Source organism: Lithobates pipiens, unplaced genomic scaffold (assembly GCF_037356315.1).
Source record: "Lithobates pipiens isolate NorthernLeopardFrog02 unplaced genomic scaffold, aLitPip1_a1.2 Scaffold_8, whole genome shotgun sequence".
NCBI lineage: Eukaryota > Metazoa > Chordata > Amphibia > Anura > Ranidae > Lithobates > Lithobates pipiens.
In genome coordinates this window covers 416,378,353-416,403,436 of record NW_027507903.1, presented here as the reverse complement: position 1 = coordinate 416,403,436, position 25,084 = coordinate 416,378,353, and the positions used below count along the sequence as shown (strand labels likewise).

At 37.7% G+C, this 25,084-nt stretch overlaps 1 protein-coding gene across 46 annotated transcripts in view; it reads right to left on the bottom strand.

Moving 5' to 3' along the window:
- LOC143964452 (protocadherin gamma-C5-like) overlaps window positions 1-25,084 on the bottom strand; it is a 568,154-nt gene that overhangs the window by 101,143 nt on the left and 441,927 nt on the right. For 2 of the 46 annotated variants that reach the window (XM_077474213.1, XM_077474221.1), the window contains exon 1: window positions 21,015-23,604. The exons of 42 other annotated variants lie outside the window; for them this stretch is intronic. In XM_077474213.1, the coding sequence (XP_077330339.1) occupies window positions 21,015-23,444 (2,430 nt within the window). In that variant the 5' untranslated portion in view covers window positions 23,445-23,604. Of the gene's footprint in view, window positions 1-1,936; window positions 4,547-21,014; window positions 23,605-25,084 lie in introns of those variants that run through there. 2 more of the 46 variants (XM_077474200.1, XM_077474189.1) reach the window with 2 other exon arrangements.

Genomic DNA, 25,084 nt, shown 5'->3' with positions numbered 1-25,084 from the left:
CTGCCAGAATACACTGGTCAGCGCTCTCAGCCATTCAGAGCAATAATGGTATGCCAATCACCAGACGTTTTTTAGTCATGCCCCTTTGACAGACGCCAAATGCCTGACTTCTGTCGGGCCGACTGCCATACACCCTGACCAACTGTCGGCCAATCTCTTTTGAACTGGCCCAACGCCACTTGAAATTCAGACAATGTGCACGGCCCTTTAGACTTTCAACTTTAACTATCACAGGTCTGATTAAAAGTCAGGGATATTTCACAATGATGTAGAGGAGTAGACATAACCAAGAAAGTTTACCACTATAAACAAAAAGACCACCCTGTATACAGTGTATAATAGTGTGGACCTATGAGACAAGTTTCACTTTTGTGTTGTTTCTTGCCTTAAGTGTGTTCATTTTCTAGGACTATGTACACCATCAATGGATGAAAAGACGGATTTGTAGATAGGCAGTCCAGGCATTATGGTTATAAATGGTTTTGTTTGATTTCAACATTTCCTCCTCTTTACCATCACATTAGCTTGTTACATTAGCATTCCCTATTCCACTGATTTTCTCCTGAGATCATATGATAGTCCTTGATTCAGTGACCACATCTCTCTCAGTAGCCGCAAATGCCCAGCATTGCCTATATCCCATCATATATATGAAAAAAAAAGTCTTTATTCTATAATTGATTATTTTAATCACCCTCCCAGATTCAGGATCTTATGGCATTCATACTAATAATTTCTAATTGTTAGGCTCCTTGCCTAATGAAAGATACTGATAAAAATAAAATATTAGCTTTATATCAGCTGTGCTGTTTGGTTCACCCTACTGAAGGGTTAACACTGCTGTATTGCCAGGATACCACACACTAGAAAAATCTATAACATAATTCCATTTTTTCTTATTCGTCATCATTGTATGCTTCTCTGACTGATTAGCTCATGATTCTTGTTCACCTTGTCAAAAAAATTAAACCTGATGAGGTATTGATAACAGTTTTAGTTTGGTGTTTATGTTCCGTCTTGAAAAATTTAAGAATCAGCCCCAATGAATAACCCCAGCAACATTAACAATCCAAACATCAAAAATAATTTTCAAATTCTGTCAAATTTACTTACTATATATGACATTCTACAATGGCAAATATACACACCACACCATATTAGCTTGATTTGGCTCAAAACCCCACTCTATGGTTTATTGGTATTCTAGTAAACTACAGTCATGTGTATATGAGTATGTAAACTACATTCATATATCATAATGGGGTTTATTTACTAAGGCTGGAGAGTGCAAAATCAGTCTCACTTCTGTATAGAAACCAAACCAGCTTCTAACCTCAGCTTGTTCAATTAAGCTTTGGCAATAAAACCTGGAAGCTGATTGGCTTCTATGCAGAAGTGAGCCTGATTTTGCACTCTTTAACTGTAGTAAATAAACCCCAATGTGTACATACATAGGAAGCTAACTATTAATTTACTATTTACTACTATTTACTATTAATTTACATATTCCCTTAATTGACAGCATCTGACTTTGCTAAATTAACATTTAAGAGTTTGTCTGAAAAAAAAAAAAATCTTCTAGTATCTGAAATTACAAGCACATTTGCCTATTAAAAAGTACTGTTAGTCTTGCCTGGAATATATATATATATATATATATATGTATATATATATATATATATATATATATATATATATATATATATATATATATATATATATATATATATATATATATATATATCTGTATATCAAAAATATATTATGCCATATTTTAGTTACACAATTTTTAGAACCCCATACGAGAAAGAAAATTAGTGAAAGTGTTGCTATTCAAAAGAGAGCAAATAATCAACAACGTGTTATATAGGTCTATAGAGCGATGTATGAAATAAAAAGGGATCATACAAAAAGTATAATTTTGCTGGTGTCTCACCTGATTTAGTTCATTATATTCCCTTGGTTCAGAGATAAGTGTAGGATCATTGATCATTTCACTTAATTGTGGAAAATGTATAGGCTTATTCAGTGTAGATCCAGTAAAATCTGCAGCAGGGGGAAAACAAATTGGATAACATTGTCCAGAAGACTCTGGAGGAGCCATCCTCACCTCCATGTATTTTAAAGTCCCATCAGTGTTCAAGTAAAGTGTTGGTTTATATTGGTCCAAATAGGATGTAGATTTGCTTGGAAAGCAAGACACACAATTGCTTTCATAATTCTTTTTAAGGCATCTGACGAGTAATATAGTAAATGTAACAAGAAAAACCATGCTAATTGCTGCTAAGGAAATTATTAGATACAAAGTCATATCTGTCCTTGATTTAGAATTTGTAAGAAAATCATGGGATTTGGGGCTTTCCTGAGCAATAGTCTCCATTATATTTACAATCAGAGTGACTGTAGAGGACAGTGAAGGCTCCCCATGGTCACTGACAGAAATGACAAGTCGATGTTCTGTGTTATCCATCTCCTGTAATCCTCGCACAGTTCTGACTTCTCCTGTATATTCAGAGATGTGAAACAAATCTGGACTGCCAGACTGAAGAAGACTATAGGTGAGCCAGGCATTGTGCCCAGAATCCAGATCCACCGCAGATACTTTACTGACTAAATATCTAGCAGACGCAGATCTGGGAATGGTCTCTTGTGCCATGACTTCCCCTGAGTTCTCTGGGTATAATATCGAGGGATAATTGTCATTTGTATCCAGAATAAATAGGAAGACTGAAACATTGGAAAACAGCTTTGGGGATCCGGAATCTTCCACTCTCGCAGTGATCTGTAGAACTTGGAGCTGTTCATAGTCAAAGGAACGCTGGGCATAAATATTACCAGTGTCAGAGTTAATGTAGACAAATGAAGAGACAGGAGATCCATCTATGTGGTTCTCTGCTATGGAGTAAATGAGCTTTGCATTATCCCCCTCATCTGAATCTCCAGCAGATACTGCACACAACAGTTTGCCAGGATCATTGTTTTCTGATATGAAGGCATTGTAAGCAGACTGTAGAAATGCTGGAGGATTATCATTAACATCAGAAATAGTGATGATGATTGTAGTCTGGCTGCTTAAAGAAGGAGAGCCGAGATCAGAAGCGATCAGTGTAATAGTATATTGTGAGACTTTCTCCCTGTCCAGATGTCCACTAGTGACCAGTGCATAACGGTTTGACATGGGCTGGCATTTAAAGGGTAAATCTGATGGGGTTTCCAGTTTGACTTCACCATTTTTACCAGAATCCCTGTCTCTGACTGTGATAAATCCAATAACAGTCCCAATGGGGGCACTTTCAGGCACTTCATTATTCTTAGAGGTAAATATTATTTCAGGAGTATTATCATTTACATCCTCTACTTCCAACTGAACAACACATCGTCCTTCAAGTTTTGGTGATCCTTTATCAACTGCTCTAACAAAGAGTTCATATGCATTGGAGTCCTCAAAATCTACAGTTCCTGTAGTAAATATCTCACCAGTCTGTGGATTTAAATCAAATATTTGCTTTGCAGAATCTAGTGTACGCTGATCAAATGAGAATGTAAACTCACTATTTGCACCATCATCTAAATCAGTAGCATTAAGTTTTATAATAGATGTTTTTAAAGGGAGATTTTCCAGGACATTGATTTTATAACGTGGCTGATCAAACACTGGTGCATTGTCATTAATATCTAGCACAATAACAGTTATCTGAGTAGATCCTGATCGGGGAGGCTCTCCTCCATCAACAGCAGTGAGAACAAGCTTATGCTCTGATTTCTCCTCCCTGTCTAGGATTTTTTCCAAAACCAATTCTCCAATCAGTGTTCCATCCTTTCGATTTGTAACAGACAAAGAAAAATATGGATTTGGAGACAATTGATACAGAGTAACACCATTATTTCCTACATCAGGATCTTTTGCATTTTCTAAGGGGAACTGCACCCCTGGACTTGCTATTAGCTCAGTAATCTTTATAACTTGATTAGTGCTTGGAAAATATGGTGAATTATCATTGATGTCTAGAACTGTAATTTCCAGGCTGAAAAGCTCCAAAGGATTCTCAGCTACAGCCTCTAAATGCAGCAAACAGCTAGAGATGGATCCACACAGGCTCTCCCTATCAATCCTTTCTTCCACAATCAAAGATCCATGTTCATAATCTATGACAAAAAGGTTGTTGATTCCTTCTGATCTCAAGTTTAGTCTGCGTCTTTTAACATCTGCTAGTTTTAAGCCCAGATCCTGAGCTAAATTCCCCACTACAGTCCCTGGATCTGATTCCTCTACAATAGAATAATGAAGCTGCCCAGAGACCCAGCCCCAGCTATAAAGGAGAAAGAAGAAAGCTACTTGCCAATGCCATTTCCATGCCTTGGAAAAGCTTTGATAGTCCATATCTTAAATCCTTGTTTTGGTACAGTATAGAATGTACATCCTTTTAGAATCCAGTAATCTGTTTAGTGTAAATAGCAATCATTTTTCTGCCAATGCCTCTTCTGTAGTAATGAAATCATCTCATCGGAGCAGCAGCTCTTCTTTGTGTGTGAGAAGGAAGATGGGAGGGTGAATCACTGAGCCAGGGGGTGGAGTGCAGAGATGAATTGAGCAGAGCCACTAGTATAACTGAAACATCCTTGATAGGATGACGTGCCTGCCCTCTTCTGGCCAGTTATAATTATTACATCCTTACTGTGATATTATTTATTTTTATATTTACTGAAATATTTATATTTACTAAAAGTTTGATCAGAAAATGTCTCTTGTAATTTACGCTACTACTAAGTCTTTGTACACTGGATTTTCAACATAATTAGTAAAAAAAATGGCAATTGTAATAATTCATAAAGCTCAAAAATTAGGAAATGAGTACCATGTTCCATTTTAAACTGAATAAGACACGTATGTATAAATCAGTTAATCCATTTACTATTAATAAATATATTCTCGTTATTTTCGACCAAAGTACAATTGAACATAGTTTGTTTTTCTTGCATTAATTTCTACAATAATTCTACCTAAAATGTTTTTTTATTGATATTCAGATAATGCCTTACAAAATATATGCAACTGTGTTTGAATGTGGAAAGTCTGTAAAGCGTGATGCTAGATATATATGGGCAGTAATCACAAGAAATCTTTATCACATTTGATTAAAGAAATGATGCACTAGGAGAATCTTCAGGCTCACAGAGAACTTCTGAAAATGAAAATTCTAATTGCCTAGCAGTCGTGTAGATACAATGACTTAAAAACCTTGTAAGGCATTAACCTGGAGCAAAAATATAGGTCAGTAATTTTGATTTCACTCCAATTTTCTGATTTGATGGATTTTTCTATGTCAGCGATTCAAAAAAAATACTTAGGACAGAAACATCCTGACAACTGGTATAAATGAAGGTAATCACCCGTAAAAAATAACTGTAGTTCTCTCATTAAACTCTCCATGGCGCCGTCATTGCAACTGTGGGTGCAAGGCTGTGCCAGCTTGGGGCTTCAAAGCCGGGCATGCACTGTACATATGTGAGTCACGCTGTGCTCTCCTTGTGGCCAGGCAATCTTCTGGGACCTGTGATGTGTCCCAGAAAATTGCAGAGAGGCAGGGGCTGCCTAGGTGGAAAGGAGGAGTCACCTAGGCGGCGAGAAGAAGGAAGGAGGAAGGTACAAAACCAGGTACCCACTCCCCTCCCAAAAAAATGACATGCCAAATATGGCATGCAAGGGGTAAGGAGTGCTTAAAGCAGAAGTTACACTTTTGGGTGGAACTCCACTTTAAAACAAATAGCATCAAACAGATGTAGAGCTTGTTTTCTTTGAAAGGGCTATCCACCACTGGCCTAGGAGGTGTAAACCCTAACAAAAGAAAGTCAAACATTTTGAGCATTTAATTAACTATCAGACATTCCCCACTTATCAGACTGCAAATGGAAAATCCCTTTGGTCTAATATACTTGCATACCTAGTGTATGCTGTAGAATTATAAACATTTTCCTGTGCTTTGTGTATAGTAAGAGATTTGTACTATAACCAAACTGTGGGTCTAACTGCACTTGCATACTTAGGTTCCTGCCTTACATAGATCCATAATGCCTTACATTATAATCGCACTGTATATAAGTACCTATCTATATTTAGCCTAAATGTGAGATATTTTTATTGTTCAATAACACAGCAAACCAAAGTCCTGGATGGCTTACCTCTAATGTAAAAATGCATATAAAATTAAAGGAGAAGGCCTTCAAAAAAATACAAGGCTGAGGGATCATCACCAGCATTCAGACTTTACAAAGAATGCAACAAGATATGTAAGGGTGCAATTAGGCTAAGATAGAACACGAAAGACACATGATGGAGGAGAGCAAAAATAATTCTAAGAAACTCTTTAAGTATATAAACAGTAAAAAAGGGAGGACAGACCATATCGACCCCATAAACAATGAGGAAAGACATCTGGTTACAAAGGATGGGGAAATGGCGAAGGTATTGGATTTATTCTTCTCCTCAATCTTCACGAGGGAATTGGGGGGCTTCAGTAACCAAAACTGCAGTGTTTGTCTTCATGACACATCACAGGAAGCACCATCATGGCTAACAGAATTAGAAATAGACTTGACAAACTTAACATTAATAAATCACCGGGACCAGATGACTTGCACCCGAGGATACTTAAGGAACTCAGTCAAGTAATTGCCAGACCATTGCTCCTATTTTTTACTGACAGTCTACTGTCTGGAATGGTACCAACTTATTGGAGAAAAGCCAATGTAGCACCAATATTTAAAAAAAGGGCCAAAAGACATCCTTGGAAATTACAGACCAGTTAGCCTAACATCAATAGTATGCAAGCTTTTGGAGGGGAGAATAAGGGACTATATACAAGATTTTAGTAAGGGGAACGGTATCATTAACAGTAATCAGCATTGATTAATGAAGAATCATTCTTGGCAAACAAATCTATTAACCTTCTATGAGGAGGTGAGCTGCCATCTAGATAAAGGAAGGCCTGCAGACATGGTGTATCTGGATTTTGCAAAAGCATTTGACACAGTTCCCCATAAATGTTTACTGTACAAAGTAAGGTCTGTTGGTATGGAAAATAGGGTGAGTACATGTACTGAAAACTGGCTACAAGGGTGAGTTCAGAGGGTGGTGATTAATGGGGAATACTCGGAATGGTCAGGGGTGGGAAGTGGGGTCCCCCAAGGTTCTGTGCTGGGACCAATCCTATTTAATTTGTTCATAAACGACCTGGAGGATGGGGTAAACAGTTCAATGTCTGTATTTGTGGACACCACTAAGCTAAGCAGGGCAATAACTTCTCCTCAGGATGTAGAAACCTTGCAAGAAGATCTGAACAAATGAATGGGGTGGGCAACTGCATGGCAAATGAGGTTTAATCTAGATAATTTTAAAATAATGCATTTAGGTGGCAAAAATATCAATGCAAACTAATCACTAGGGGATGAATCTCTGGAGGAATCTAGGATGGAAAAGGACCTAGCGGTTCTAGTAGATCGGCTCAGTAATGGCATGCAATGCCAAGCTGCTGCTAAAAAACAAACAGAATATTGGCATGCATTAAAAAGGGGATTAACTCCAGGGATAAAGCAATAATTCTCCCACTCTACAAGATTCTGGTCCGGCCGCACCTGGAGTATGCTGTCCAGTTCTGGGCACCATTCCTCAGGAAGGATGTGCTGGAAATGGAGCGAGTACAAAGAAGGGCAACAACAAAGCTAATAAAGGGTCTGGAGGATATTAGTTATGAAGTAAGGTTATGAGCACTGAACTTTTTCTCTCTGGAGAAGAGGCGCTTGAGAGGGGATATGTTTTAATTTACAAATACCATACTGGTGGACCCAACAATAGGGATAAAACCTTTTTGCAGAAGGGAGTTTAATAAGACACATGGCCACTCACTAAAATTAGAAGAAAAGAGGTTTGACCTTAAACTGCGTAGAGGGTTCTTTACTGTAAGAGTGGCAAGGATGTGGAATTCCCTTCCACAGGCGGTGGTTTCAGCGGGGGTCATCGATAGTTTCAAAAACCTATTAGATAAGCACCTGCACGACTGCAACATACAGGGATATACAATGCAATACTGCCATATAATCACACACATAGGTTGGAGTTGATGGACTTGTGTCTTTTTAAAACCTCACCTACTATGTAACTATGTCTATATGTAACAACAGTGTACAATTTCCTCCAGTGAAAACACCTTTTTTACACTGACCTCAGCCTTTACATTCTGTCACAAATCTGTCTAAAAACAACCATAGCATTACCATCTTAAAACATTTGGCAAATATTTAGCAATTTGGTACACAGCTATGGCCCCCTCATCATAAGCCACCTTTCATTTGACTACCCGTTTCACAATGACCCTTATTTACCTATTATTCCACTAAAAGACTGTTGGCTCTTCCAACTTTTATATCCACCTTTAGACCAAATACCTTGTAAGCTCTTTCACTTCTGTGTTCTTCCCTTATACCATTATGAATTGTAATTCACCTTCTGTATCCGCCATTAAACCCGAAAAGATTGTAATCCCTTCCATGTTCTGTATCCTCCCTTATACCCTAATATATTGTTAGCTCATCACACCATTGATAATATAAAAACAAATACATTGTTGAAAAAGAGAAGCTATTAAGAAAAAAAACAACACAAAAAACAAACAGTACATCCCATATCCCCCCCCCCCCCCCAAGCACGGGGGTTCACTCTTCTGTGCTAAGCATATGTATAATACAGGGCTGAATACCACACCATATTTCATGAATGGGGAGTTGTGGGGTATGCATTAGTCAGTATAGCGGCGAACAATATCTGCTTTCCATAATAAATGACCCCCCATACTTATAAAAGTACTTTCCATTTCACAGAGAATGCTAATAATAAGAGACATGGTGCCAAGAAGGATCTGAGCAGTGGGATATTTGCAAAACACACCTTCATGTTTCTTCACACTATTTTGAGTCCACACTGCAGTATATTACACTTTAATCAACCTTATTTATAAAAGTCTGCGGGTTAATGTGCCAGGGTGCAATCAACTTGGAGTGTATAACTTGGGAAACCAATTTTAAACCAGCAATGCTGAGCAGTCCCTGGAAAGCATGCAAGAAGACCTTTATTAGGACTTCTCACTGAGCGAATACTGTAAGCAGGAATAGTGCGGTCCTATGAGTGCTCACCTTTTACAACAGCTTGTAGGTTCTGTTGTAGAAATGATCCCTGCCAAGCTCCCAATTTCCAACAGTGGTATGGGAGAAGAAGCCCAGCATGTGAGCTTGTCACACTGGGGAAGACAAACTGGGCTAAAAAATAAATTACTCTGCTCTTGCTTATTTGGGGTGTTCGGCCATGCAAATGTCTAACCCACCGCTCTATCCAGCTCACACCTCCTACAACTATTCAATCCTTCCGATTCCACCCTTGTATGCTGACAGTGATGGTCTTAGGGGATGCCCATATAGAAGTTTAACTCATGCTCAGGAGTTTAGCATGTAAGCTCCTAAGGTGTTTAACTGCATGTCCTAAGATGTTTAACTGCTTAGTGTTAGCTAGCTTTTGATTAGCTGCAGGTACAGACCAATTAGAAGTTGGCACCGTGTAGTCTCACCTCTTCTACAATACTATTCACTTCAAACAGTATGCAGAATAAGGTTCATTTGCCGCTTCAGTTTAATTCTAATCTCTTCACATTGTAATTCAAGAGTAATTGTGTATCTAGCGGTCAACACAGTTAACGGAGAAACTAAAGACAGAAAAATTACCTGAGAATCAATCACCTTTTTCTTAGAACCAGGGCTGCTGTTATAAATCAATGGGCCCCATACAGCCTACCCAACAGGGCCCCTTTCTCCTGTCTGAAAGTGACTGAGGACATAGATGTATCAGTCCATTTTTTATGTAGCCATAGCTGCACAGATGAATAAATAGGTAGCACATTCACAAATTGAAGCATAGTAAACACAGCTTACTACGTGCCAGTGATAAATTGACACATGAGTGATTGGTACTGTTCACTCACTGTGTTCATCTTGAAACATCCCCCTGTGTGTCCGCAGCAGCTTCCGGTGGGAGAGGAGAGAAGGGAAGCCGGAAGCAATGTGGGGGAAATGGGAGACCCAGGCAGCAGATGGAAGAGGCGCATGTGATAGAACCAATCTCCCTGCAGTACAGGTGGCAGTGCTGCAGCAGGGGGAGGGGGCAGGAGAGGATCAGCGTCTACAATAAGACAGTACAGCCAGGCCTCCTGCTCAACAGGTGCCCGGGCCCCAATTTTGAACTGATGGGGCCTGGGTACAGGAAGACTGGCTGTACTGCCTTATCAGTGGCAATGCCTTAGAACAGTTGGATTTGAGAGGGTTGGTTTGCAGAAAAAGTTGTCACAGATATATTAATTAAGTAGAATTTTCCTGAACACAAACACATAGAAAAACAGACTTGAAATGAATTGCTCTTTCAAATATCTTTCATTTCTTTATTGCCCTGGGTGTCAGCTTCATGTGACAATAGCACAATAAGGTCTGTATTATAGTATAGGTCTTTAATGGACAATTCTAAAAGCATATACATGCAGGTAATGATTGTTCAATGGTGCCAATCACCATTGTTTACCTGCATTTATGTAAATTCAGCTGTGTTTTCAGAGGAAATAGAATTCAGTTTGTCCAGAATCTTATTAGAAACACAGCTAAACCTATAAATTCATCAAAAAGCACCTAATTGCAACTAAACCTGCTTTAAAGCAGCAACATTAAACAGGAACAGGAAAATTAGGTCTGTGAAGCATAAAAGTTTTTCTCCTCAGATCACTTTTGCATTTTGAGAACATACATGCAGGTTTGGAAGTGATTATGGCCTAAAAATACAATAAATATAATGATCAAATTGTTGTCAATTGAGTGCACGCATAAATTGGCGGCTTAATTAATTATTACATAATTGGTGTGGCCTGTTAACCACTAATACATTGGTTGGAATCATAACTAATATTTATTTTTCACCTGACAAGACCTATTGAGTACTGTGACCCTTTCCATAATTTTAGAATTAACTAACATCTCATTACGTTTGATTGCTTCATCCAATACATTTTAAATTAAAAAAAATATATTATCAGCTTAAAAATTTCATAGCCAAATATATATTAGTTTTGTACAGCAAAAACTACTGCCATCTCACCTGATGTGTTTCACTAAACCAGCTGTCAGAAGTAGGGTTAGGCTCCGTTATTTGAGTATTATTTTGATATTTTGCAAGGGTTGTGGCAGGAATATTTGTTGTTGCAGGAAAACAAGGTGGATAACAAGAGCCTGGAGGTTCTTGAGGAGCCATCCTCACTTCCATGTATTTTAATGTCCCATCCGTGTTTAGGTAAAGTGTTGGTTTATACTGATCCATATAGGACACAGGGAGAGATTTGTTCGGAAAACAAGAACCACAACTGCTGTCATAATTCTTTCTAAGGCACCTTACCAATAATATCACAAATGTTACCAAGGAAACCAAACTGATGGCTACTAGAGAAATAATAAGATATAAGGTCATATTTGGTGTTGATTTAGAATTTGTAAGAAAATCGTGAGACTTTGGACTTTCCTGCATAATATTCTCCATTATATTTACAATCAGAGTGACTGTAGAGGACAGTGAAGGCTCCCCATGGTCACTGACAGAAATGACAAGTCGATGTTCTGTGTTATCCGTCTCCTGTAATCCTCGCAGTGTTCTGACTTCTCCTGTATATTCAGAGATGTGAAACAAAGCTGGACTGCCAGATTGAAGAAGACTATAGGTGAGCCAGGCATTGTGCCCTGAATCCAAATCCACCGCAGATACTTTACTGACTAAATATCCAGCAGACGCAGATCTGGGAATGGTTTCTTGTGCCATGACTTCCCCTGAGTTCTCTGGGTATAATATAGAGGGATAATTGTCATTTGTATCCTGAATAAATATGAAGACCGAAGCATTTGAAAACAGCTTTGGGGATCCGGAATCTTCCACTCTTGCAGTGATCTGTAGAACTTGGAACTGTTCATAGTCAAAGGAACGCTGGGCATAAATATTACCAGTGTCGGAGTTAATGTAGACAAATGAAGAGACAGGAGAGCCATCTATGTGGTTCTCTGCTATGGAGTAAATGAGCTTTGCATTATCTCCCTCATCAGGATCTCCAGCAGATATTGTACACAACAGTCTGCCAGGATCATTGTTTTCTGATATGAAGGCATTGTAAGCAGACTGTAGAAATGCTGGAGGATTATCATTAACATCAGAAATATTAATGATGATTGTAGTCTGGCTGCTTAAAGAAGGAGAGCCGAGATCAGAAGCGATCAGTGTAATAGTATATTGTGAGACTTTCTCCCTGTCCAGATGTCTACTAGTGACCAGTGTATAACGGTTAGACATGGGCTGGCATTTAAAAGGCAAGTCTGATGATATTTTTAATATAACTTCCCCATTTTTACCAGAATCCCTGTCTCTAACTGTAATAAACCCAACAACAGTCCCTACTGGGGCATTTTCAGAGACCTCATTATTTTTAGAAGTAAATACAATATCTGGTACATTATCATTCACATCTTGCACTTCAACCTGGACAACACAACGTCCCTCAAGTTTAGGAGATCCTTTATCTACAGCCTTCACATATAATTCATAGGATGTTGCAACTTCAAAGTCTACAGACCCTTTAGTAAATATTTCTCCAGTGTTTTTATTTAAATCAAATATTTCCCTTGCAGAATCTGCTGTATGATCATCAAATGAATATACTATTTCACTATTCGCACCCTCATCTAGGTCTGTGGCATTTAGCTTTATAACAACTGTCTTTAGAGGTAGATTTTCCATTAGCCCTACCTTATAGCTTGCCTGATCAAACACTGGTGCATTATCATTAATATCTAAAACAATAATATTAATCTGTGTAGATCCTGATCGGGGAGGTTCTCCTCCATCAATGGCAGACAGAATAAGCTTGTGTTCTGATTTCTCTTCTCTGTCCAGATTTTTCTCTAGTACCAATTCTGCAATCAAAACTCCATCATTACGATATTTTTCTGATAAAGAAAAATAAGGATTTTGATTTAAGCTATAATGTCTCACACTGTTCTTTCCCACATCCAAGTCTTTAGCAGTAGGTAAAGAAAATCGTACTCCAGGACTTGTCAATAGCTCTGTAATTTTGATTACCTGATCAGTAACAGAGAAAATAGGATAATTATCATTAATGTCCAAAATCTCAATTTCCAGGCTGAACAGCTCCAAAGGATTCTCAGCTACAACCTCTAAATGCAGCAAACAGCTGGAGCTGGATCCACACAGGCTCTCTCTATCAATCCTCTCCTGTATAATCAGAGCTCCATATTTCTGGTCAATGTTAAAATATTTACTGCTTCCTTCAGATCCCAAACTCAGTCTTCTTTTATTAATATCTGCCAGGTTTAAGCCAAGATCCTGAGCTATATTCCCCACAACAGTCCCTGGATCTGACTCCTCTGCAATAGAATAACGCAGCTGCCCAGAGACCCAGCCCCAGCTACAAAGGAGAAGGGAGAAAGCTACTTGCCATTTCCAAGCATTTGTGGGACATTTGCAGTCCATGTCTTTAATCCCTCTTCTGAGAATCAAGTCCTTTTGTAATCCCAGTATGTATCCAAGTTGAGTTTAAATGATTTGTTGTACAAAAAACACCATATTTCCTGCATTGAAAACATCCACAGGGTTTTCATCGGAGCTGCAGCTCTTCTTTGTGTGTGAGAGAAGAGATGGGAGGGTGAATCACTGAGCCAGGGGGAGGAGAGCACAGCTTACATGAATAGTTTCAAAGGGTTGCTTAAAAACACACTGGGTGGACTGGTCTGCCCTCTTCTGTCTAAATTTGAGAATTACAGCTTTATTGTAAAAGATCAGGGAAACAATGCTTTTCGTGCATAAAATAAAAAGAAATAATATAAAATGGAATAAATTGATATTATGTATTGCAAATATAATCTAGTTATTAGCTGCTGTATGCAAAAAGCACATGATTTTTTTTGGTTAAATTAATTGTTTATGAAAATTTTTCCAATTTTAAATAAAAGGTTTAAGTGAACAAAAATACATCTTCTATTCTTCAGTACCAGCAAAGCTCAAAGAAAATGAAAATAATGAAAACAGTAGTGCACATTTTTATTATCAATAAAAAAAGATACTTTTCTAAAAAGATTTAAACATAATATGATAGAATGATGCAATCATGTTTACACTAAGAATAATGCCATTCTTGTTTAATACATAGAAATTATTCAGGCAAGTTTTTTGGTTTCATTAAAGAAATAGATGCGTTTTAGGATATGAATAAACAGAGTTCTCATTTGCTGACAAAGTTAGTTCTTTGAAGAACATTCTATGCAACAAATTAGGAATCATAAACTGCTTTTGCTGTCTAGTTAGAAGTTTTCCAGATTTTTTTTTAAAAAACTGTGGAAGTTTGAAATTTTAAACAAATAGGAGTGCTGGCGCTTTGGACAGCAGATGGGCACTGGGACCTAGGCAGACTAGATAAGGAGGATATTAAGGTTTCCTCCCAATCATTCTTTTGAGAAGGCAGAAAACTAAAATGGGTACAAACAGTCCAAATGTTGGGAGACAATGGGTGGTTCAAAAGAAAAAATATTTGGACTGTGTGTATGTCGGTCTGTCTGGCCGACAGGCTTCTGTCGAATGTGAATGCTGGAAAACCAGCATCCAGCCGACTCCCAATCAGCGCTCTCAGTCAATGGTGGCTAGCATCAGAACATAATAGGTCAGTGGGATGAGTTTGCTGTACTAATGTCAGATGGTTAGTACATAGGCTCCAACTTGAGCTGTCAGTTTTTTTCTGTGCAATCCACTGGGTTGCATGAAAAAAAAACTGTTAGTGTGTACCAGGCTTAAGTGGGCACACTTTTTACTGCCTAGTCAAAATATAGGCTTTGGTCACACTGTTTGCTGCTTTCCAAGAACAGAAGTCCATGACTTCATCTTATGTAATCTGCATTTTTGATGATAGGGAGATTGAGCCAAATTAGATATCGTCACAGTGTCACACCTGACCTTCCTTTAGGACAACAGCCTTGTGGGTATCCCCTTTAAAAAACAGTAAAATATGGTGATCCCAGGCTTCCTACAGAAAAACTTTTTCTTAAGAGGACTGACTGCAGAAAGGTTTGAGTACTATTGCTCCAACCTGGAGAAAGCACTAAGCACATATGTTATATCCCTTAAATATATGTTGTTATTCAAATTTTGGACTTTAAACATTTGAACTTGGTTTTACAGTCCAGGGCCTAAATAAAATCCTCAATTTATTAATATACAATAATAAAGTGCAATTATGTAACAATAAACATGTGTAGCACAAAAGTTAGTGGTAAGCAAGACACTGCCTGCATGGAGTTTGTATGTTCTCTCTGTGCTTATGTTGTTTTGCTTCAGTTGCTTTGGTTTCCTGCCACATTCCAAAGACATTCTGGTAGGTTAACTGATTCCTCTCTAAATTGGCCTTGGTATGTGTATGTATGTTTGTGAGATAGAGACCATAGAGTGTAAGCTATAAGTTCCTTGATGGTATGAACTGATGTGAACTAAACAATACACGATGTATGTAAAGCACTGCATGCATTGTTGGCGCTATATACATAGCTGAAATTAATAAATATTATACAAATGTCACAACTGAGCCAAAATACAAATATATCAAGTATATCATCTGAAACATGCTGCAGTTCCTGTAGTAAATTATGCATAGTTATTAAATTAAATAGACCAGTAACTTTTTTAATACCCATGTGTTGAGGAAACACTGCATGAAATAGAAATAAAACTGAAAGAAGAAATAAAAATACCTGAAGTACATTATAAATGTAATTGCTTAAAGTGTTTTCTACTTTAAAAAATAATATTAATCCTGTTCCTTTAAAGCATATTATACAGCACAGTGCTTGTGCTGTGTCATTTGGCTCCTTGTATCACCTGAAATACCTGGCTGATTCTGCCAGTTTATGCCCTGACCACAGTTTATCGTGGCTGCTGAACCCTGACACCATGGTCAGTTTACAAGCCTTCGCCATCTGCAGCTCTCCAGTCCTCCTCTGTCCTCTCTTCCCCCTCCTCTCTCCCTCCCTGGCTGTCAGCACTGTGTGTGTCAGTGTTAGCTGCCCCTCCCCTCCTGTCACTCATAGTATTAATTTAAACATAAAAAAATATTGCCAGCCCCGCTCTTGTATTCAGCTATAACACACCGTGTAAGTGTATGTGTAAAACGGATACCATTTTTGCAGATATCTTCAGAGTGGTCATGTGACTCCCGTCTGCCCCATCTAAGGGCTACGGTGGGAGAAGCCAAGTGGCCATCAAAACAAATTTTTCCGTTTTTGATATGCCAGTTTCTTTTATCTCTCGGCAACTCTATTATTGACATATCCTAACTTGAATTCCTAGATTTACACACATGCAGTGACCATTTTGAGCAGTTCCTACTTTCCCTGTTGGTTTTAATTGCAATATATGATGAAAAAGCAACAGAAGCACAGAAGCTTTTGAAACACAATAAGGTAGCTGGAATACTCAAATTAGTTCTTGCTGTTGAAGTAACCAAAATATATAAAAAGGCAGGGGCTGACTAAGCCTACCATTCTCCATATGCAGTTGTGCTAATTTACATACTGTATCCCTGGCACACAGATCACCTATAATATACAAAAAAGCACATACGGAATCCTCAAAAAATCTAGAACAAAAAAAAGAATTGGACTGATATGACCAAATTTCAACTTCATGGTCACAATCATAACACTATGTTTGGAGTACGATCAACAATGCCTATAAGGAGTAATGCACTATCCCTTCCTTGAAGCATGAAAGTGGATCACTGCTGTTTTGGGGGCATTTTAGCTACAATGGCACAGCCACATTTAAAAAAAAAAACAATAGAAAAATGGATGCAGCATAGTATCACAAGATATTAGAGGAAATTTTGCATTCATTTGTAAATTGCTCATGGGGTGCATTCAGGCATTTCAATATGACAGTGATCAGAAACATAAAGCTAAATTACCTGTTCAGTGGCTGCAACAGAAAAAAACTGAATGCTCTGGAGTGGCACAATAACAATCTTTTAACCTCAATATCATTGAGCAACTGTCTTTAAAAATCTCAAACATTCTGGCCAAGCAAATAATTTACAGGACCTGGGGAAAATGTGTCAAGAAGAATGAGCAGCTTTATAAATGAGAAAATTAAGGGCCTAAGTCACAAAGGACACAGGACCACTTTATTATTTTTCTTTATTGCTGTGCTTTGTTTAATGATTATGTGACATCTAATAATTTAATTTCCATCACAATAAAATATGTGTTTTCTCTGATGTTTTATGTTTTCTTAAAAAGGTACATATTTTAAAAATTTTGCCTAGGCTAAGTAAACTTATGAACAAAAAATGTATAACCAAAATGGTAGGCTGATCCTTTATATTACATTATCCTAAGGTGTACTTTGTGTGGGTCAGCAGAGAATACATTTTCTGTTACCAAAAAAATGTAGTGAGATGAAAATAAGGGCATAACACATGAGCCCAGGTGGCCCCAATACATTTACAGTACATCGAAACAGAATGCCTACATGTGACATGCTAATTGTCATAGACAGAAGTGTACAATCATCAATTATAGTAATTGTAAGGCATAAGGGATAAGTGTCATTATTTGGCTAATGGGAAAAACATCAACAAGCACAAGAAACATGAAAATAAAAAAAAAACAAGCCCCAAAATAGCTGCCAAATAGCCACATGGATCAGTAACAGGAGAACTGCATGGACTCTACCTGCTCCAGGTGACAGATGCCATGACCACAAAACCAAGTAATGATAAGAAAATTAAATGGAAAGATGAAAAAGAAGAAAGGAGCAGACTTGAAGAGAACAGGTAGTGAAGCAAAGATAGGGAATGGAAAATGAATCGGGTGGGAAAGGGAAAGGTAGTGAAGCAAGGAGGAGGGAAGGGAAGGAAAAGAAAGGAGTTTCTCCAGAGACTGGCAAACTAATTATGAGAGATAAATGGGTAAATAAATTAAAGATTCAATCAGGATAGAGAGCTAATCTTGGAGTTGTAGATAATACATTCTTATTGCAGTTCTAGTCCCTCATTATCTCTGGGTATTAAAGTACAAGAGCTTTTTGGAATAACGGTGTCTCTGACTAAGAAGAAAACCCTTGTGCACCAAAGAGAAAATTAGAAAAAAGGTACTTAATTCTCACTTGCAATGAGCTAGAGCAGGGAAAGTTTGAAATAACAAAAGAATCAAGGAGACCAAGAATAATAATAATAATAATAGTTCTATGGAACGCCCTTAAACACGCATGCAGAAAAGAAAGACTTTGAAAGCCTATAATGACATATTATAAGAATTAAGGCATAATCAAAGTTTTACAGCTCAGAAGATGGCAAAATAGTCACAACCATTATTTTTCTGGTCTCCATTGCGCTAGGTGCCAGCTATGCAAAAAGCTGACACGACAATGGCACACCAAATTTCTTAAATATACACAATGATTACCTAATATAATTGTCAACGAGGTACTGACATTGTTTTTTTTCGTATAGGAAAACTAGCAATACATTTCTTGTTGCATTCTACAAGCATTTAGCTATAGGACTAATTGCACAGTAGTGACACAATAAGTATAGTTACAAAATTATGAAAGCTGGTTGGTAAGTAGGCTTGGGTTTTTCCTGGGCATTCCCCAGGCCTTGTTGTTATATAGTTACAAAATTACAATCAAATGACAGTAAATGACACTTTGAGCATTTAAATATTATTACAAAGAGTGTATATCTGTTGGATGGAAATAGCGTGTGGTAATATACGAGGGGTGTTCAAGCCAAACTGGGACTTTTCATTTCACAGGTATTAAAAGGCATGCAGTACTACATGCAGTAGTAAGTGGTCTATTACTGATAGGCGCCACACATGTCGTGGGTCAGTCCAGAGACTGGTTATCAAGATGGCAGACAACAGTATTAGTACATGCATAGAACAGCCTGTGGTGATGAGGTTTCTTCTTAACAAAGAAGTAAAACCCACTGATATCTACAGAAGACTTCAAGCACAGTACAGTGATGAGAGGCTCAGCTGCAGTAAGACAATTGAATGGTGTAAACATTCCAAGGTACGTCAGCCAGTGACGATTCTGGCTGAGGAACATTAAGAGAGTGGAACGCTTGATCCTGGATAATCGACTCATAACCTGTTGTGAAATTGCACAAGAGATGAATCTTTCTGTTGAAACAGTAAAGGAAGTGAAGCAGGTTGCCCTAGGATGGTTCAGACGTACTGACAAATCTTTCTATGCCGAAGCTTTCCAGTCATTAGTTAAATGCTGCAATAAGTGTATAAATGTAGCAGGGGAATATGTCAAAAAATAAATGCAGTTTCCACTTTATTCTTTAATTACATAAACTCAAAAGTATTTTGCAAAAAAATGAAATAGCTGTGCCACCCCAAATATTGTGACACAATCTTGCAGCAGGTGGACCATAAGTGCCAACAATCATTATTTCAATCCCTGTGCTCCTCCACCACACATGAAATTCAATCAGCTTACTGGAGGTACAGACCCAAAATAATATGATATTAATAGTGCTTGAGGATAGGGATATCCCCAATAGCTATCAGGTCACACTGTAGCATGAACCACCAGCTCCACTGCTTTTCAACCATGTGTATATGTCAGTAGCTTAGGATGCTACTTTATACCACTCAAGGCCCCAGCACAAGCCCCATTGTGCTGCAAAAGAGGAATGGAGAAACTATAGTGCATTTCCTGCTCCACGCTTCAGTGCTTCCCTTCACATCTCCCTCCATGTGAAGTGTGGACCAGGCTATGTAATGTAGTTCCTCCATTCCTCTTTTGCAGTACAATGGGGCTTGTGCTGGGACCATGAGTAACATTGTATGAATATGCATCCCAAGCTACTGACATATACAAGTGGTTGAAGAGCAGAGGAGCTGGTGGTTCATGCTGTAGTGTGAGCTGGTGGCTATTGGGGTTATATCACTATCCTCAGGCACTACTAACCTCTTATTATTTGGGGTCTGTACTTCCAGTAAGCATATTGAAATTCATGTGTGGTGGAGGAGCATGGGGAATCGAACTAAGGCTTGTTGGCATTTATGGTCTACCTTCTGCAAGATTGTGTCACAATATTTGGACTTTTTGCACTGTTTGAATTTAGGGACATACAACACTGCATGGTGTTATATATATATATTACAGTTTAAAGTGAATTTGTCACATAATATGTTATATTATTTAAAGGGACACCACACCTATTCAGTTTTTATATTTGGTTGAGTGTAATATCCTGACACTGTATAGGGGGCAGCATTCCATATTTAACTTCAGTGTTTATTTCGTAATTTATTTTCTTAATTTTTGATTTGCACTTTATTTAATGATTCCTTTTTCCATGATTTTCAAACTAAGCGCAGGAGGAAGGTTTTATATACATGTAATAGAATTTGTAAATAATATTTAAAAGTTAGAAATTACAAATATTAGCTCAAACTATTTTAGCTTTTATGAAATTATACAAAATATAGTTTTCTTTTTTAAATCAACAGTCAAAATGAAGACCTGAATGGAACAATGATGTGTTTTTTGTTTTTTTGTTAAAAGACAATAATGAATCACAGTGCATAAAAAAGTCATAAGCAAATACTATACAAAAGGCATAGTAAATACAAGCCATACAGGAGGTGAAGCTAAGTAGATTTCTCATAGACAAGAAGAATAATAAGCCTCTAGCTTACTTTGTGGAACAGGGGCATTGAACTGAGGTTCTAATTTTACATAAGATTTATAGTATGGTGCAAAGCCTAAAAGTACCAAACAAGCTACCATTGCAAATAAATACTAATTCCCATGGCAAAATATAAAATAATTAATAAATGATATAAAACAAACAAAAATTATATAATCTCACCTGATTTGTTTCATTAAACCAACTGTCATAAGTGGGCTTAGGCTCTGTTATTTGAGGATTATTTTGATATTTATTTAGCGTTGAGTCTGGAATATTTGTTGTTGCAGGAAAACAAGGTGGATAACACGATCCTGGAGGTTCTGGAGGAGCCATCCTCACTTCCATGTATTTTAATGTCCCATCCGTGTTCAGGTAAAGTGTTGGTTTATACTGATCCATATAGGACACGGGGAGAGATTTGTTTGGAAAACAAGAACCACAACTGCTGTCATAATTCTTTCTAAGGCACCTTACCAATAATATGACAAATGTTACCAAGGAAACCAAACTGATGGCTACTAGAGAAATAATAAGGTATAAGGTCATATTTGGTGTTGATTTCGAATTTGTAAGAAAATCATGAGATTTGGGGCTTTCCTGAGCAATATTCTCCATTATATTTACAATCAGAGTGACTGTAGAGGACAGTGAAGGCTCCCCATGGTCACTGACAGAAATGACAAGTCGATGTTCTGTGTTATCCGTCTCCTGTAATCCTCGCAGAGTCCTGACTTCTCCTGTATATTCAGAAATGTGAAACAAAGCTGGACTGCCAGACTGAAGAAGACTATAGGTGAGCCAGGCATTGTGCCCAGAATCCAGATCCACCGCAGATACTTTACTGACTAAATATCCAGCAGATGCAGATCTGGGAATGGTCTCCTGAGCAATCACTTCCCCTGAGTTCTCTGGGTATAATATAGAGGGATAATTGTCATTTGTATCCTGAATAAATATGAAGACTGAAACATTGGAAAATAGCTTTGGGGATCCGGAATCTTCCACTCTCGCAGTGATCTGTAGAACTTGGAGCTGTTCATAGTCAAAGGAACGCTGGGCATAAATATCACCAGTGTTGGAGTTAATGTAGACAAATGTAGAGACAGGAGAGCCGTCTATGTGGCTCTCTGCTATGGAGTAAATGAGCTTTGCATTATCTCCCTCATCTGGATCTCCAGCAGATACTGTACACAACAGTCTGCCAGGCTCATTGTTTTCTGATATGAAGGCATTGTAAGCAGACTGTAGAAATACCGGCGGATTATCATTAACATCAGAAATAGTAATGATAATTGTAGTCTGGCTGCTTAAAGAAGGAGAGCCGAGATCAGAGGCGACCAGTGTAATAGCATATTGTGAGACTTTCTCCCTGTCCAGATGTCCACTAGTGACCAGAGTATAATGGTTTGACATGGGCTGGCATTTAAAGGGTAAAACTGGTGATATTATCAGTTTAACTTGCCCATTTTTACCAGAATCCCTGTCTCTGATTGTGATAAATCCAATAACAGTCCCTGCTGGAGCATTTTCAGGCACTTCATTATTTCTAGAAGTAAATATAATTTCTGGTACGTTATCATTCACATCTTGCACTTCAACCTGTACAACACAACGCCCCTCTAGTGTTGGTGATCCTTTATCTACAGCCTTTACAAATATTTCATATGACTTTGCTATTTCAAAATCTATAGCCCCTTTAATAACTATTTCCCCAGTGATCTCATTTAATGAAAACATTTCCCTTGCTAAATCTAACGTATGATCATCAAATGAATATAATATTTCACTATTTGCACCATCATCTAGGTCTGTAGCATTTAGCTTTAAAATAACTGTGTTTAGAGGTAGATTTTCCATTATCCCTACCTTATAGCTTGCCTGATCAAACACTGGTGCATTGTCATTAATATCTAAAACAATAATATTAATCTGAGTAGATCCTGATCGGGGAGGTTCTCCTCCATCAATGGCAGACAGAATAAGCTTGTGTTCTGATTTCTCTTCTCTGTCCAGATTTTTCTCTAGTACTAATTCTGCAATTAATGTCCCATCGTTACGATATTTTTCTGATAAAGAAAAATAAGGATTTTGATTTAAGCTATAATGTCTCACACCATTTTTCCCCACATCCAAGTCTTTAGCAGAGGGCAAAGGAAATCGTACTCCAGGACTTTTAAACTGCTCTGTAATTCTTATTACCTGATCAGTAACAGAGAAAATAGGATAATTATCATTAATGTCCAAAATCTCAATTTCCAGACTGAACAGCTCCAAAGGATTCTCAGCTACAACCTCTAAACGTAGAAAACAGCTGGAGCTGGATCCACACAGGCTCTCTCTATCAATCCTCTCTTGTATAATCAAAGCTCCATATTTCTTATCAATAGTAAAACATTTACTGCTTCCTTCAGATCCTAGACTCAGTCTCCTTTTATTAATATCTGCCAGGTTTAAGCCCAGATCCTGAGCTATATTGCCCACAACAGTCCCTGGATCTGACTCCTCTGCAATAGAATAACGAAGCTGCCCAGAGACCCAGCCCCAGCTACAAAGGAGAAGGGAGAAAGCTACTTGCCATTTCCAAGCATTTGAAGAACATTTGCAGTCCATGTCTTTAATCCCTCTTCTGAGAATCAAGTCCTTTTGTAATCCCAATAAGTAACCAAGCTGAATTTAAATGATTTTGTGTATGAACTGCACCATATTTCCTGCATTGAAAGCATCCACAGGGTTTTCATCGGAGCTGCAGCTCTTCTTTGTGTGTGAGAGAAGAGATGGGAGGGTGAATCACTGAGCCAGGGGGAGGAGAACGCAGCTTACATGAATAGATTTACAAGTTTTGCTTAAAAACAGACTGGATGGACTAGTCTGCCCTCTTCTGTCCAAAGTTGAGAATTACAGCTTTATTTAAAAAAAAGGAAAACAATGCTTTTATGCACTGATATTTAGAACATCCGTTAAAAATAAATCAACAGATGATATTAAATATTTAATTTAAAAATCTAGTAATCAGCTACTATATATAGTATGCACATTATTTTTGTTTTGATGCAGCTTTTTTATATTTTAAATAAGTTTTATGTGAAACAAAATGTTTGAACCTTTTCAGTATTGCCAATCTCAAAGAAGATATGAAAGGAATAAATACATTTTTCTGAGGTTTTTTTTTGTAGAAAAGTTATATTTAGAACATATTTAAATATTCTACCATAGAATCATGCAATATAGTTGTACAGCCATAACTGTATATTTTTGAGACATGGGAATAATTCAGTGAGGTTAAAGTACTACTTATGAATAATGTATTTCATATGAGATCCTCCTATGTAACAAAATAGAAAACATAATTTACCAATCCTCTGTAGGAACAAGTTCTCAACCGGCTTAATAGATAACTGTCATAGCTTGGAAAAGGAAACAAGAAAATAAAAATGCTTGTACCTTTGAATAGGAAATGAACACTGGAGCCCAGACAGCTTAGATCATGTAAACATGAATGTTGTTATTCCATCAGATTGGTTAGGATGTCAGCAAAGCATGTGACCACAATGAGCATTGCTCATTTAGAATATGGGCTGTAGTTACTTGGGAGCAGCTGGGAGGCTTCTCTGATCTCCTCTTATGTAATCTGCATTTCTGATGTATAACATGAATGTTCTTTAGGACTAAAGAATAGTGGGTGGGATCAGATATACCTATATCTCAACTTCAAAATCAGTGAGGAATGGTGGTCCTAGATAGGGATAAGTGCACCTTCCCAGGTTCGTATTACAGGGGGTTTGTTGAATCCTATTCGAAGTCCATGAAACCTGATCTTAGCTGCAAATCCTACTACCTACCTACCTACCGACTATACGGGTTAATCCTAAATTTTATTAATTTTCACAGCTTGTAGGCAAGTTATTGTCAGAAAAGGACAAGTGAGCAGGGCACTGCCATGGAGGACATTTAACAAAGAAAAACATATTTTTTAAAAACCATACAGCAGATAGAGAATGTCCTTTTTAATGCTACTTTGAGGGCATGTGAAAATCACAGATCCTACAAGTTACCTGTTTCAGAGATATGCTTAAAGTGGTTGTAAACCGCTGCAGTAAAAAAAACAAAAAACTTTCCTCTGCCAAGCAATGGCATAATGTGCTAGTATGCATCACATAATAGTACATTATGAAATACTTATCTTAGAACAAAGGCTTTCAGAGGCATATTGTCACTGCTGACAGGGCTTCCATCTTCCCCTGGTCTTCCTT